Source organism: Opisthocomus hoazin, chromosome 2 (genome assembly GCF_030867145.1).
Source record: "Opisthocomus hoazin isolate bOpiHoa1 chromosome 2, bOpiHoa1.hap1, whole genome shotgun sequence".
NCBI lineage: Eukaryota > Metazoa > Chordata > Aves > Opisthocomiformes > Opisthocomidae > Opisthocomus > Opisthocomus hoazin.
The window spans coordinates 52,081,719-52,096,111 of NC_134415.1; the positions used below are offsets into that span (position 1 = coordinate 52,081,719).

Genomic DNA, 14,393 nt, shown 5'->3' on the forward strand with positions numbered 1-14,393 from the left:
GAAATCCGATGTGTACCTCATGGGGATTTGATTTTAGGGGAGAATAGTCCATAAATAAATTGTATAAAGTTAATTGTTAAATAACCCTGTCACTGTCTGTTATCACTGTTACAATTGTTATATTTTGTACCAGTAGTAGCATAGTAAGAATCATCCAGATTAAAGAAGGATGGACTTTTTTGATGAACCCTAGCAGAGCACAGCGATGATGGAACTGGACCTGGTTTTCAACAACTGGCATCCAACAACTTCATCAGGATCAACATCTCCTGCAGACTGTGGGCACGGGCCGCACCAGACACATCAGCCGTGAGCTCCGAATGCAGCAAGTGACCGCCCATCACCACACATCACCTCTCTTGCCACAGAAGACCATTACGACAGATGGAGCCCGAAGTCATGGATTAAATGAACTCAATGGACACTTCAGAGTGATGATCCATAGACTAAGGAAATGATATCTGGAGACAGGAGAAGTGGTGGTGATCAACTGGACATGGGAGACCTGGGCATGACGTAGATGGTATGGAATAAGGGGTGGATAATGTCCTGGGTTTGGCCAGGACAGGGTTAATTTTCACCGGACTCCAGAAAGGGGCACAGCCCTGGGCACAGCCGGGGGGTGGGGGCTGACCCCACCTGGCCAAACAGAGCCGGCTCTGTTTCAGGTATTCCATACCTTGTGACTTCACGCTGGGTTTCGGTGAGGGGGAGCGGGGCGGCAGGAACTCACTTGCGGCTCGGGAGCGTGCGGCACTGGTGCGGTCCGAGAGAGAGCGGGTCTGTTTTTGTCATGTTTTCTCCTTATCTGTATCGTTTTTGTTCCTGTTTCCCTCTGTTTGCTGTTCTGTTAAACTGCCCTTATCCCGACCCTCCAGTTTCTGCCTGTTTCTTTCCATTCTCCTCCGCACGCCAGCAGGGGGAGGGGCGGCCGCGTGGCGCTTTTGTTGCCGGCGGCAGCCGAAACCAAAACAGGCAGCTTGGAGGAGAGCGCGCTCTTCCACTTGCCAGAGTTCAATTGCAGATTTTCATTAAGGTGCTGATCATCTTGGGTTTGGGGAAAGCCACAAGATGGTTCAGCTTGATTGAAAGGAAACATGCCCTGCCTACACATGTGTCTTCATATAAATTACATGAATAGACTTAGAGGCTAGTTGTCGCTTAAATTGTTATTTGCATAACAATATTCTGTGAAAAAAGAAAACCAACTGATTTTTAGTTGCTGTGCATCAGTTTGTGATTCTAAATACTATACGGTTTGTGCTAAGTAGTACTATAAGTATTGATGTAATAAACAGGGTTGGCCTGTTATCTGCCCTGTCAAATGGTGTTTGTGATCACTAGGTTTCATGCAGAATTCAATGCTGTCAAGGTGTTAGGCATACTGTAATCATGGCCTCTTTCTCAAGAGGTTCAGGATTTGGGTTGGACATAGGTGCCAGGCTGCTCAGCATACTTGCACGTATGCAAAGAAAGTGAGAACCTGGAGGGCGTTAGATGCTCCTGGGTTTTGGGGCATAGGCTTTGAGAGTTGTGTACCTCCACTGGACAGGCCATGTTGGCTAGAGGGCAGGGTCAGGAGCATTCTGGAGGCTCTGGCAGGAGCAGTTTAAAAAGTTGTTGCCACACCAGTTTGTTATTCCACCCTCTGCTTGAGGTTATTGTTCCCTGGCAAAACTGGCAGAAGTATTCAGTGAGAAATCAGATGGATCTGTTTGTGTGCTTTGTTCTTCTAGCTCAGTTATGAGGGCGGTAATTCTCAGTTGCATGGCTGTAAGACTTTAAACTGCTACAGAAATCCTTACTGTGAACACTGCCTTCTGATGTTAACTCTCGTTTAATTGTGCTCTATCCATTTTCAGATCTGAGATGAAGAATGTGCGCAAATACTGTTTTTTGCACAGCGTTGCTGTCACTTGTGACAGTAGAGCAATTTGCTTGAGGCAAAATCAGAGTCACTTGAGGCCAAGATTTGAAACATTTCCAGGGGTGCTGTTAAAGCAGCATGAGCAGTTGTTAGGGGTCATCTTCACTCCTCTTTCATGCCAGCATGAGTATTCATGTTACTTTGTGACAGGTTAAATGTAGGAACAGATTCAGTTGAAATACCTTGTTTTGATGGATTAATTTTTATCTGCATGTGTTCCCCCATCTGGTTCGCTGTACAGCATGCTTGTGCTGGCATAGGAGGGAGATGAGGAGCTGGTGCAGGAGCAGGGAGAGGTGAAGTCACAAACATTGTACAAACCAGTACCCATACTGAAGAGGGGTTTGAACTACTCTCCTAGTTCAAATTGTTGTTCTGAATTAATCTCTGCTTTTGTTTTTGTATTGCGTTTGAGTGAATGAAGGAACGTTTCTGTTGCTCATCGAGGGAGGAGAATTGTGGGTGGTAATCTAAGCCAGTGGGAGTGGTAGTCTCTCACAGCAGCTGAGAAAGGCCAGAAGGATGGTCTGTCTGTGGTCTTCATTGGTTGTCTTGGGTCGTGCAGGAAGTGTATGCCAGATAAGTAGATTTTACATTGGTATTGGACAGTTAGTTTAATCAGAAAACATCATCCAGTCTTTCAGAAATATTTTTGGAGAAATTTGCATAACTTCTGCTTTGTGTGGGCAGTACAGATTGTAACCAGTGCCGTTCAGTATCTCAAGAATTTCACAGAATTTTTGAGTGCGGTCTCTATGGATGCATGCAGTTATTTAAATTACTGCACTACATCTCTTACCTGAATCATTCTGGGCTATGAATAGGACTTCTTCATGTATGCGTCCTTATTTGTTCATTGAGGCATCTCTTGAGTCTCAGCTCACCTGGACATGTATTGGTTTTGAGTGTCAGGGCATCAGTAATTTCACAGAACGTTTTCAGATAAACATTTCAGCTTTTGAGTTCTGTAAAAGCCATAAAATTGCACTGAAGTTTGTTTTTTTTTTTAACTTCTAAAAGAGAACCAGATCAGGCAGCTGATCAGACTTTTCAGTGTGTGCAGTTGATGTAGTGTTTTCTCCTTGAAGCCCAGTTCAGCTGCTCACTCCAAAACAACACACTGTAAACAGAGATTCAGCTGTCTGTGAGCCGGAGATGAGGGTGGACAGCTGTAAGCAAAAACGGTGTCAGCTATACCGTTTGCGCACGTGAATCAGAGCCTGAAAGCAGGGAGGACTACCTATTAATATTTGTGACTGTAGGACAAAAGTGCAAGTGTAATATAGGGTACTGTGGTATAAAGAAACAATTCTCATGAACAGCATTAAAACCATAGTGCAACAGGCTCAGTTCTTTCCAGAATGGGAAAACTTTGTTTCTTTGAAGGAATTTGTGAAAATGAGAAAGGAAAAAATGGAGCTCGTGTGAATGCTGTTGTTTTTAGCGTAGCTTGTGATAATGTTTTGGGGGAAGGAAGCTGATCTATTGGTAGGCATTTGTCGAACAGTGTTGCTGAAAGAAAAAGATGTTATGCTGAACTTTTTTTTTAAAAAAGGAAAAAAAAAAAAGCAAAGACAAAACCCCCAAAATGCACAAATACATATGGATATTGAGAGATTAACATTACCATAGAAATGAACTGAGGAATGAATGCCATATCAGTGATGCTGATTTTCATTCGTGTTCCAGAGTGGTAATTGTAGCAGCTGGTAAGTTGTGTTTGTTGAAATGTGTGTTTTGCAGATAGCTGTGCTGACAGAATAGTTTACCTACTGTCCCATGCAAGCTGCTTGTCAGCAGTCCTGTCCCAAACATTGGTCTTCTCACATCTGCCAGTGGAAATTCTTAAAAGAGTGCTCTCTGACCTGTGTAAGCCCAGATAACTGTGTTAACAAAGGTCTGTTTAAATCATCTAAACTAACCTGATTTTTACTGAAAACAACTAAGGAATGCTGACTGACTGTAAGTTCAAGAGTAGCGATGATCACTTGGTATTAATTACATTTCTGTGCCTCTGTCTTTAGCGGATACGTGCAGGATGGTAACCGGATCGTTGTATGATGCCATGTCGCGGATTGGCCTTTTAGCATAGTGAACACTTTATAGGTAGTCATCAGCCAGCTTCATTATTCCCTGTCATTTGGTGCACAGAGGGAACCAAGAAGTACTTTTGGGGTACAGATGTGAAGGGGCAATGGCAACTTAATCTTTCTTGGTGCCCCTGAAGTTTCCTAAGGTGTATCAGTTATGTGTAAGCCAGTCAGATATTTGTTTGAGCTTGGTTGCTACACTTAAAGGTATCACTTTAAAAATTTTGTTTGCAATAAAAGTGATGCATAAGGTAAGGAATTACAAGCCTTGAGAAGTTGTGCGTTGAATATTGAGCTTTTAAAATGTGGGAGGTAAATTACCGTATTGACCATTAAGCAAGGGCTTGCTGGTGTTTAAAAAAAAAAAAAAAGGGTGTGGCAACAGTTCAGGAGGTCAACAAACTTGGCAGAATGTTGAACTATTCTATTGGAGCTCATCAAATGTACTGCAAAGTTAGCAGAGAGCAGTTCGATTTGAACATTTTAACATGAAAATGAGGTTACTGTAGGATGCTGAACAATATATTTGAATGTCAAAGTATAGGCTTACACTCCTTACAGTACAGTAGCAAGCGTCCTAATAAAACTCATAAAAAACCTTTTTAGTCTGTTCAGAAATTCCAGCAAATCTTCCAGATATACTGTACAAGTGCACAAATTGAATTGATAAGAGGCATAGTAACAGAGGAAAAAAAAACTTACTCAAATGAAAATGCCTGTCGGCAAGATGTTTGTAACTTCAGTAAGAAATTTTGGACTTCTATATTATTTAGACTGTACGTCTCTTGATTCAGAAAAGAGTACTTTAACATTAATTAGGCATTACTTCTCACATTGTAGAGAGGCTGTATTAAACCCTTTCTGAGGAGGAAATTCTCTTGGGGTTTTGTTTCTGCTTTATTAAATACAAAAATACTTCAGTTGTTACATTGCAGGTTTTCTTAATCTCCTACAATGTATGCATTCGCTTTTCAAGACTATTGGCTCAGAAGTATGTTACAGAAAAATGCCATTAGAAGTGTCTTGGATATGAAAGAAGTATATTTAAATATATGATGTGTAAGGTAGTGGTCATAAAATAGCAAAAAAGAAAGGTGATGTCCCTTATGGCAGAACAGGTGATTTAATATTTTAGTGCCTTATGTTCTTTTTTGACAAGTGGAACTTCAATTAAAATTATTTCTTCTTTAAACATATGACTTAACAGAATGCAGATTAATATGCAGTGTAGACCTGTTTCGGAAGTAATTATTTTTTTGTTTTTGCCTTCTTAAACAGGACACCCTGATTGTTTGGTCAGAAGCAGAAAACTATGATTTAGCACTGAGTTTTCAAGAAAAAGCTGGCTGTGATGAAATTTGGGAAAAAATCTGCCAGGTACAGTTAACTTGAGACATTCTGTTTCTTCCACATGTTTTGGTGTCTTCTGAGGCTTCATGTATTTGTGCTGTATTTTTTAAATCTACCTGTAAAACAAGCACATATTCGTCATTATTTTCTGGTGGCTTTTCTGGGCATCATCTTAAGTTGCCACTATTTAGAACACTATTTGTTGCTTTCATGTGTTTGAAGAATCAATGTAATGATGAAACTGAGCTGCTAGGCATTTTAAGGTTTTTTGTTTGACTTTTTTTTATTAAAAAGGAGAATGCCAGAATACCATGTTTTAATTGTCCTTCTCCGAGGCGGCCTTAGGAAGCTGTTTTGTTGGAGTGCAGTGGAACTGAAGATGTGTTGTAATGCATAAGGAGCTAGATATTGCACTGTGAGAGACCAAGAGGTGGCACTGCTGTATGAGCTCAAAAATCTCAGTGATGTTTTCTTCATCTAGACCTAAGTCTTACTATTTGTGTCTTATGGATATTTTGATCCTCATTGTTTGGTAGTGACTGTAGCATTCAGAGGCAGCAGACTTACTCCTCTGCATGGCTAGACATTTTCCAGGCAACTGATATAAAAATGCTTACACACATGTTATTTCAGTTATTGACTTGATTATTTTTATGTATGTTTTGGGGTGAAATGGTAATTGTGCGCGCTCTCTTCTTAGGTTCAAGGTAAAGATCCTTCGGTGGAAGTCACACAGGACCTTATTGAGTCAGAAGAGGAGCACATAGAAGAAATGCCTGAAACTAGTCCTTTGATCGACCTTCCTACTTGTGAACTCAACAAACTTGAAGAGATTGCTGACCTAGTTACCTCTGTTCTCACCTCACCCATCCGTAGAGAAAAGCTAGCGCTGGCCTTGGAGAATGAAGGCTATATTAAAAAACTATTGCAGCTTTTCCAAGTCTGCGAGAATTTAGAGAACACCGAAGGCTTACATCATTTGTATGAAATTATTAGAGGAATTTTGTTCCTCAACAAAGCAACTCTGTTTGAGGTGATGTTTTCTGACGAGTGTATTATGGATGTTGTTGGATGCCTTGAATATGATCCTTCTGTGGCTCAGCCAAAACGGCACAGGGAGTTCTTGACCAAAACAGCAAAATTTAAGGAGGTTATTCCGATAACAGACTCTGAACTCAGGCAAAAAATCCACCAGACTTACAGGGTACAGTATATTCAGGACATCATCTTGCCGACACCATCTGTTTTTGAAGAGAATTTTCTTTCTACCCTCACTTCCTTTATTTTCTTCAACAAAGTTGAGATTGTCAGTATGTTGCAGGTAAGTGGTTTTTAATATGGTAAAGCTGGATTATGTATAGATAGCTCTAGATAGCTCTAGCTGTAGTTTCAAAATTGATTACAGTTCTTTAACACTGTGTAAGTTAATCATGCATGCTTTCATTTGCATAATGTTTTGAATGCTTCCCCTGATTTCTGATACCTTTCATTTTGTATTTTTAAAATGGTAGATTTCGGGTAAGTATATTAATATTTTTTAATGGATTGTAAACAGTTAAAGGGTCTTCTTGATTCACAAGCAACATCCGCATTTTGAGCTGGTTTTGTATAGATATTTAGGGAATAAGCAACTTTTTCTACTATATATCAGGGACATTTGCGACATCTTTATAACAAATTCTGAATCTGTGATTCAGAAGAGCATGTTCAGAACCATTCCTGTTATACTACTGTTACTTTATGGTACTAAGTTCAAGTGTTCATATTGTGGTGTAAAGTAATTTGTTGGGATTTTTTCTTCTTACTGATATCCAAAAGTAATATTTGATAAATAACCAACATGTTACGGTATTAAAAAACGTACTGCATACTTTGTAGTCAGAAGCAGGCAGGCTAAACAGTAGTTGGGTGTGACAACCAAGCGGGACCATGGAAGGAGCCTTGGTAAAGAGCTGTGTGTGAACTTCATGACATTTGGGGTATTTTCAGTTCATGTTTTGTTGTGCAAACTAATGGGTGCCAAAGTGGCTATATTCTGTTTCTGATCCGTGTCCTTGGAAAAATGGTACATTTGTGTGGAATAGAACATCAGAAAGATGTTGGTTTTGAGTGTGTATAGTCTCTGTGAAATAGGAAGATGTATCAAGGAGGTGTGGACGGTAGTTAAAATTGTGGAAAGAGAGGGGCACCGGTGAAATAACATTACTGAAAGGAATATTTCTAAAGAATGCAATAGAGGACTGGGGAATAAAAAGTAAAACTAAAGAATTGCAGAGAGAATTGCACGAATAAGCTTTTGGGCTTCTTTCTGTTTGAAGAGGACAAAAGAAACCAACAAGTAAATCCCGCTTACAGAATTAATGACTTAGTCTAAAATAAAAGTTTCCCTTTTTATTCTTTTATATATATTACTTTCCTAAAACTAAAAATAAATTTGGTATCATTCTCATGAGGCTATGGTCCTGCTTCCATTTAGAGATTTTTAACTCTGAACTTCTTTATTTTTCATGTAAGTTTTACTGTACTGAATGTTTAATTGTGCCTTAACAGAAAACTGTGACTTACTGTTGCCTCTAGTACTCTCTGAAGAAAGCTCTGAAATCCTGTCACAGTTCTGTGCCACTCTGTCACTGCCATCTTTGCCATAGTAGAGAGAATACGTGGGACACATAGGTTTGTCTGTCTGTTTTAAAGACTGTAATGGAGACGTGCATGTTGATTTACAGATAATGTTGATGCCATGTATCATTTGACCTGCCTTGAGAATTACAAACTAAGATGAAAGCACACGTGGAAGAGATGTTATTGATAGCATGCTTGAGGAAAATGACATGGTTGTATGGACCTCAGGCTCGGGACTGTTTTCGCAGTCCCGTGGTGTAAATCAGCTTTTTGTTGCAGCACAAGAACTGTAAAGCTTCTTCGGGTTTGGTGTACACATTGGAAGTCTTGTTACCCTAAATACACTGGCAAAGCTCCCTGGGAGAAGGCAGTTTATAGGAGTAGCAGATTGTGTTTGCTATGGCAGTAAAGCTCCTTTCTATGTGCTGCAAAGCAGTAGATCCCAGTGCGGCTGTCAATGAAGGGCGGCCACATGGGAAACAGGATGGAAAACAAACCTAGATCCATCTTGTGCTTTAGGACATCAGGACTACACTGTGCAGCAGCCTTATACAAGCAAGACATCTTTCTGTTGCCAAGTGTTCTGTAGTGAGGATTGTCTAGCCTGTCTGTTGGTTGTGTTGTTTTGTTTTTTTTTAAAAGAAGCTTAATTAAGCTGTTAAAGCCAGCAAAGCTTAGAATAAACTGCTAAGTCTGTGTATGTTGCATTTTCTCTGATGTTGATTAACTGTGTATCATTTGTTTCTAAAGCACTTCTTTCCCCGTGTCTTAAAGTTTTCAGGAAAAAAAATTATGTGCGCCTCTGGCTGATGTTCCTGTAACTGTAAAAATTCTGTATTAGGTTAGCCTAATAAAGAACACAGATTTTAGGAACAGCACACAGAAAAGTAGAGAAGTAAGCACCCTCTCCTTTATGCAATGTAATGTTTATATATATTTATTGGAATGCTGCTATTCTGTTCATGTTTGTTCAGTGCGTAAGTAAAGTTTACAGAGTTGAATCAGTACAGTGATGCATAATTATGTAACAGCATTACAAAATGTTACTATTTGCTTTAAGGTTTATATTGTATTTAAAAGGTAACAGAGACATTTGATTTGAGAGAATGCCAACGCTGTTTTCCATGTGAAGGAGCGCAGAGAAATCAGTGTACAGAGAGGTCAGGAAATGCCTGAACAGTTGAGAGATCTTGATACTCACTGTGGTTTTCTTGTACCTCTTGAGTATTAAACAACAGTGTAACTGAAACGCTTAGCAAGAAGTGAAATGTTGTCGTATATATACTTGAAAATAAATAGCTCTTCATAGTAGAGGATCTGAATGTAAAAAGCAAATAATACTCAGATGCAAATAGTACTCCACTGCACAGAATGAGTACTAAAACAATACCCTGGAAATGATCCTCCCAGATGTGTACTCTTGCATTTCCCCTTTTTGTAATAAAGTGGAGAAAAAAGAAGGGGGGGGAGGCTTATCTACTGAATCTACTAATGCATGGTTGTTTCTAACAAGTGAGCAAGTAATTAAGCATCGTAGTTAAGCTTAAATTACGTCTGACTTTTTATGGTGTGGGATCCAATAAAGATCAATGCTTTAAGAGGCATTGTGTAAGTCATATTCTTCTTATGTGTTATGCAGGAAGACGAGAAATTTTTGTCTGAAGTTTTTGCACAATTAACAGATGAAGCTACAGATGATGACAAACGATGTGAATTGGTGAGTCGGTGGTCTCGGTCATTCTTTGAATGCTTTAAACTACGGAGATTAGGTAGAAATGGTCAGACTTTTCTGCTAGTTCTACAGTCCCTGGGCGGTTTCTGTAACCCTAGAATAATTTCCAGTGTAGCTCAGATTTTGTTGATGTACTCACTAGAAAAATACTTCTTGCTAGGTAAGCTCTGATTTATTTGTTCTAAATAATTATTTTATTGCTGAGAAAGTACTGGCATTAAGCTGACATCCTAGACTTAAAGGTATACTTTCTTCCAAGTACTCTTCAACATACCATATCACTTACATTTGTCATATAAACACTGCTTTTTTCACTGTACTTTACTCATTCAAAAAGATTTTTAAGTCCTATGATTGAGGATTACCAGTAGTCCCTTAATATATATATATGTTAAAAACATTATTTATCCTTGAATATGTTTATCAGCTTAAGTTGCGTTGTTAAAATCTTGCTTTCAGCAAGGGAAGGATCTTTGTTCTTTCAAACAAAAGGCACACCACACAGGAGTATGAATCCTTCATATGCTAGATGGGATAAAATAGCTACAAGGCAACTGTATTTCTTTCTGAGTTGAATTTCAACCTCTTAAATTTTTTTGTTTTGTTTTTACTTTATTTGCTTTCCTTAGTTGATGATGTTGAAGGTTGGAGGAGAAAGGACTAGAATAATACCATTTTCTAGGAAGGCACATACCAGCCAGTACACAAACTCTGATACAAATTGTAACAGTTTACTACTTTTAGAGAGTTTTGTGAATCAAATAACCTTAAATTATTTTTTCCTATATGATAGGTTAACTTTTTCAAGGAATTCTGCGCGTTTTCACAGACGTTACAACCTCAGAACAGAGATGCATTTTTCAAAACTTTGGCAAAGTTGGGAATTCTTCCAGCTCTTGAAATTGTAATGGTAAGTTAAAGCTGATTTTAAAAAAAAAAAACTCCACAGCCATTCACCAGGTTTTTCAGATCTGCAAAGCACCTTTGTGTAAGTTCGACTGGACAGCTTTGCTGTGCTGAAAGTTGAAGTTTATTGTAACGTTCAGAATCCAAGAGATGTCCACAGTTTTCAAAAGTAGCCTAACTTTATTGCTGTTACTATTTTTACTCTGCATGATGGAGAAATCTGTGGTAAATGCAGTCCTTTTGACAATGTAGTATAAAAATTGAGTGATACTCTTTTACTTGTGGCAGCCTGTTTTTTTTTTTCTGTTGTTGGAACAATGCCAAATAAGTATTTTTAGATAATCTTGAACTGTTAGCTCATTGCTGTTGGAAAGATCACATAATCCTGTCTTCTCAGAGGTGCAAAGCAGATTACTCAATCTTAGTCAGCAATGTGAAAAGATAATTTTTTTTTTTACTCCTTTGGTTGAAGCAGCTGTTGTTGCCTGACCGTTGCAATTCATATGTCAGTGCTGCTGTTACTGAGAAACTGTAAATTGAAGGGGTTTTGTATTCTAGAGTAACAACCTTTGAAGTTACTGAAGGGCATTGACTCTTATGGAAACATAGAAGCAATACAGATGTTCAGTGATAGGATGAACCCTTATCTCATTATTCTTTTCCAGGGTTAGACCAGTCCAAATAGCTCCTGTTACATTAATATATTAGGCTTAGAAATTGTACAGTTACCAGAGAAAATGGCATACTTCAAGGAAAATTACTAATTTTTGTTGCCTGAAATTGTTACATAAATTTTTGTACAAATTGATTAAGGAGGGAAGTACTGGGGAACAGATTTTGCTCTGTTGTATTTTTTTTCTGCAACTGTGTTACTGCATCTCTTGTAGAAACTTTTGTAATAAAATGTTCTCAAAACTTTTAACTCGCTATTCTTTGCAGATTTACTAGACAATAAATACCAAACTTCATTTACTGTAATAAATTGAACTCTTTTTTTTTTTTTTTTATTAGGGAATGGATGATCTGCAAGTTAGATCTGCTGCTACAGATATATTTTCTTATCTAGTAGAATTTAGTCCATCCATGGTCCGAGAATTTGTAATGCAAGAGGCTCAGCAGAGTGACGATGTAAGTAAACATGTTTGGATGTGTGTTGAATATACTTGTTTTAGAGCAAATGGGGGGAAAAAACCTAGCAAAACAAACCTCTCCAGCATTTGGAATACAGTTAGTCCAAAAATGTAGATAGTAGATATGTAGGAAGAAGTACATTTAAGATACAAAAATTTCTGAGCATCTTGGTGTTCCATGTTTTTACGGTGATAAAATTGTAGCTCTGCCTAACAGTGATTTTAGACGCGGAGGGTTGTGCTTGGCAGAACTCCAGTGCCTAAATGCAGCATTTTTAATTTTTCAGTTTCACTTAGGTTTTACTGGGGAAGTCATTCCGCTGCTGAAACTGTGTCTAATTATTTTGTGGCTTGTTTGGTTCGTTTTTTTGCAGGATATCCTCCTCATCAATGTGGTCATTGAACAGATGATCTGCGATACTGATCCTGAACTTGGGGGAGCTGTTCAGTTAATGGGGCTCTTGCGTACTCTGATAGATCCAGAGAATATGTTGGCCACAACTAATGTAAGAAAATACAAAGGGGTAAAGACACTTTACTGTCTCAGCAAAATTGAAAGCCTAATGTTTACTGCCGTTATTGTGGTTGGAGGCTAAAAAAGATACTTTTATTCTTTTTTGATGATGTTGTGTATGGTCTGATACTGAATTTAAATAAGCTAAAAAATAAGCTAAACTAACTTTTGGTAGTAAAATGTATGGGTATATGGTATTGTGCAAGTGTTTATTGAAATAACCAGTCCTGTGCTTCAGTGAAATAGCATACTTGCATCCATGGTGGGGGTTTTTGGGTGATAGCTACGTTGGTTTGACGTGTCTCGGATCTTTTCACAAAATAAAGAAATGGATCTTATTTGAGTGAAGATAAAGTTTCAGGACCAACCAAAAAGATACAGAATTATTTGTGGGCTGTCTTTTATGTTGCTAGCTACTCTTTCTTATTTAAAAGGAAGTTTACAAATGTGAGTATTTAATACAGTTGTATCTGTTTTAGAAAACGGAAAAAAGTGAATTTCTCAATTTCTTCTACAACCATTGTATGCATGTTCTTACTGCACCACTTCTGGCTAATACATCAGAAGATAAATGTGAAAAAGGTAACGTTAACACCCCCCCCCCCCCCTTTTAAAGTCTCGTAATGAGTCCAAGTGACTTACAATCCTAGTAACAGCAATAAGCCTGTGATGCAAGTGTACTTGCTGATAACTGTTGTTCCTCCAAGTGACAGCGGTTCTGTAGCCCTTTGTTGCAGCTTTCAGTGATAATGTGTCTGTATGCTGTGCTTTGTAAAATTTGTGTCTGCTTGATGGGTGTTGTTAATTGTGTACTAGTTCTACTAGTATAATTTTAAAGAATACTTGCTGTAAAGCAGAGAGTGTCATTAGGTCAGAGTTACTTTTAGAAAAAAGTTTACAAAAATGCTGTGACATTTGTCAGTCGTTACATGATTCCAGGCATTAGGTGTGCTCAGGTGATCAACTCCAAAGACTACTTTTTCCTTGGCTGTAGTACAGAAATGCTGAAAGAAATCTATTCAAGAAACGCAACTTGGAGCACCTTTATCTGGTTTCTTGGTTTATGTTTTATTTTTCCTGGTAACAGTAAATGAGTTGGAAATCTCAATTGGCATACGCAAATAACACTCACTGTTTTTTCTCTAGTGCTTTACAAACAAAAATTTAACATCATTACAGCCTCTTGAGTCAGACTTTTTTCTGATTACTCTTTCAAGAGATTAAATCAAACCAATACATATTTGGTAAAAATGTTTCTTTGATCTTACCCATCTTCTCATATTAAGTGTTAAGTCAAAAAATAAATGTTTTATGCATTTTGTATGAAAATAAAACTTGTAGAATATCTGTAGTACTCATTTTATAATATTATTTGAAAAATTTACAATAGGCACTTTCTTTTAGTCCCAGTAGGAATAATATTCCGAAGTATTAGATTATGTATTTTCACCTAGTTGAGTTTGAAACTTTGTAACATAAATTGAATATAGAAATCTCATCTGGCATGCATTCTTGCTGTATGTTTATTTCCCTGTAGCTTACAGAAACTTTTGATTTGATGAAAAATTTGAACAGCTGGTAGAATTGATTGTTTGTCCCCATCTTTGAAATATTTACAGTGCTTTGAAAGCCTTTTTCTGATTTTTGTTTTTATTTTCTGTTTATCACATGCAGTAGTTGGGTCCACTAAGAGTAATACAGTTTGTCCTGGTAAGTTTTAATTGACCTTGAGTTTTGAAACTTGTCTTGTATGCTGTGTATGGTGTTTTTATTTTAAAAAAAAAAAAAAAGTAGTTGTTAGGTATGTCTGTATTTTATCTTTTAAATAATTTTTATTGAAATAGCCGTAGGTGCTTTGTGTCATTTGAGATGGCAGGAAGCTGAAGGAACATTTTCATCTGCTTTTGGGTTTTACTGGTTTTCACTTTTTTTTTCATAGTCAGCCTTGCTACTGAAAGTTTAAATCGTTGTTAGCAGAATAGGTTCTAAAGAGACATAGCTGAGCTTTTACAGTTTGGATTTTTTATCTGTGCAGGCTTCTTTATGAGCATTATGAAAAGACATTACAAATCAGGGTGATTTTTGTGACTGAAGCGGGGGGGGGGGGAAGCCAAATTTGTGT

At 37.9% G+C, this 14,393-nt stretch overlaps 1 protein-coding gene across 5 annotated transcripts in view; it reads left to right on the forward strand.

Annotated features, from left to right (window-relative positions):
* Nucleotides 1–14,393, forward strand: part of PPP4R3B (protein phosphatase 4 regulatory subunit 3B) — a 31,008-nt gene that overhangs the window by 9,234 nt on the left and 7,381 nt on the right. For 3 of the 5 annotated variants that reach the window (XM_075413589.1, XM_075413592.1, XM_075413593.1), the window contains exons 3-10: nt 5,296–5,394; nt 6,068–6,688; nt 9,629–9,706; nt 10,515–10,631; nt 11,639–11,755; nt 12,132–12,281; nt 12,751–12,853; nt 13,946–13,981. In XM_075413589.1, coding sequence (XP_075269704.1) covers nt 5,296–5,394; nt 6,068–6,688; nt 9,629–9,706; nt 10,515–10,631; nt 11,639–11,755; nt 12,132–12,281; nt 12,751–12,853; nt 13,946–13,981 — 1,321 coding nt within the window. The remainder of the gene's footprint in view (nt 1–5,295; nt 5,395–6,067; nt 6,689–9,628; nt 9,707–10,514; nt 10,632–11,638; nt 11,756–12,131; nt 12,282–12,750; nt 12,854–13,945; nt 13,982–14,393) is intronic. The other 2 variants (XM_075413590.1, XM_075413594.1) reach the window with 1 other exon arrangement.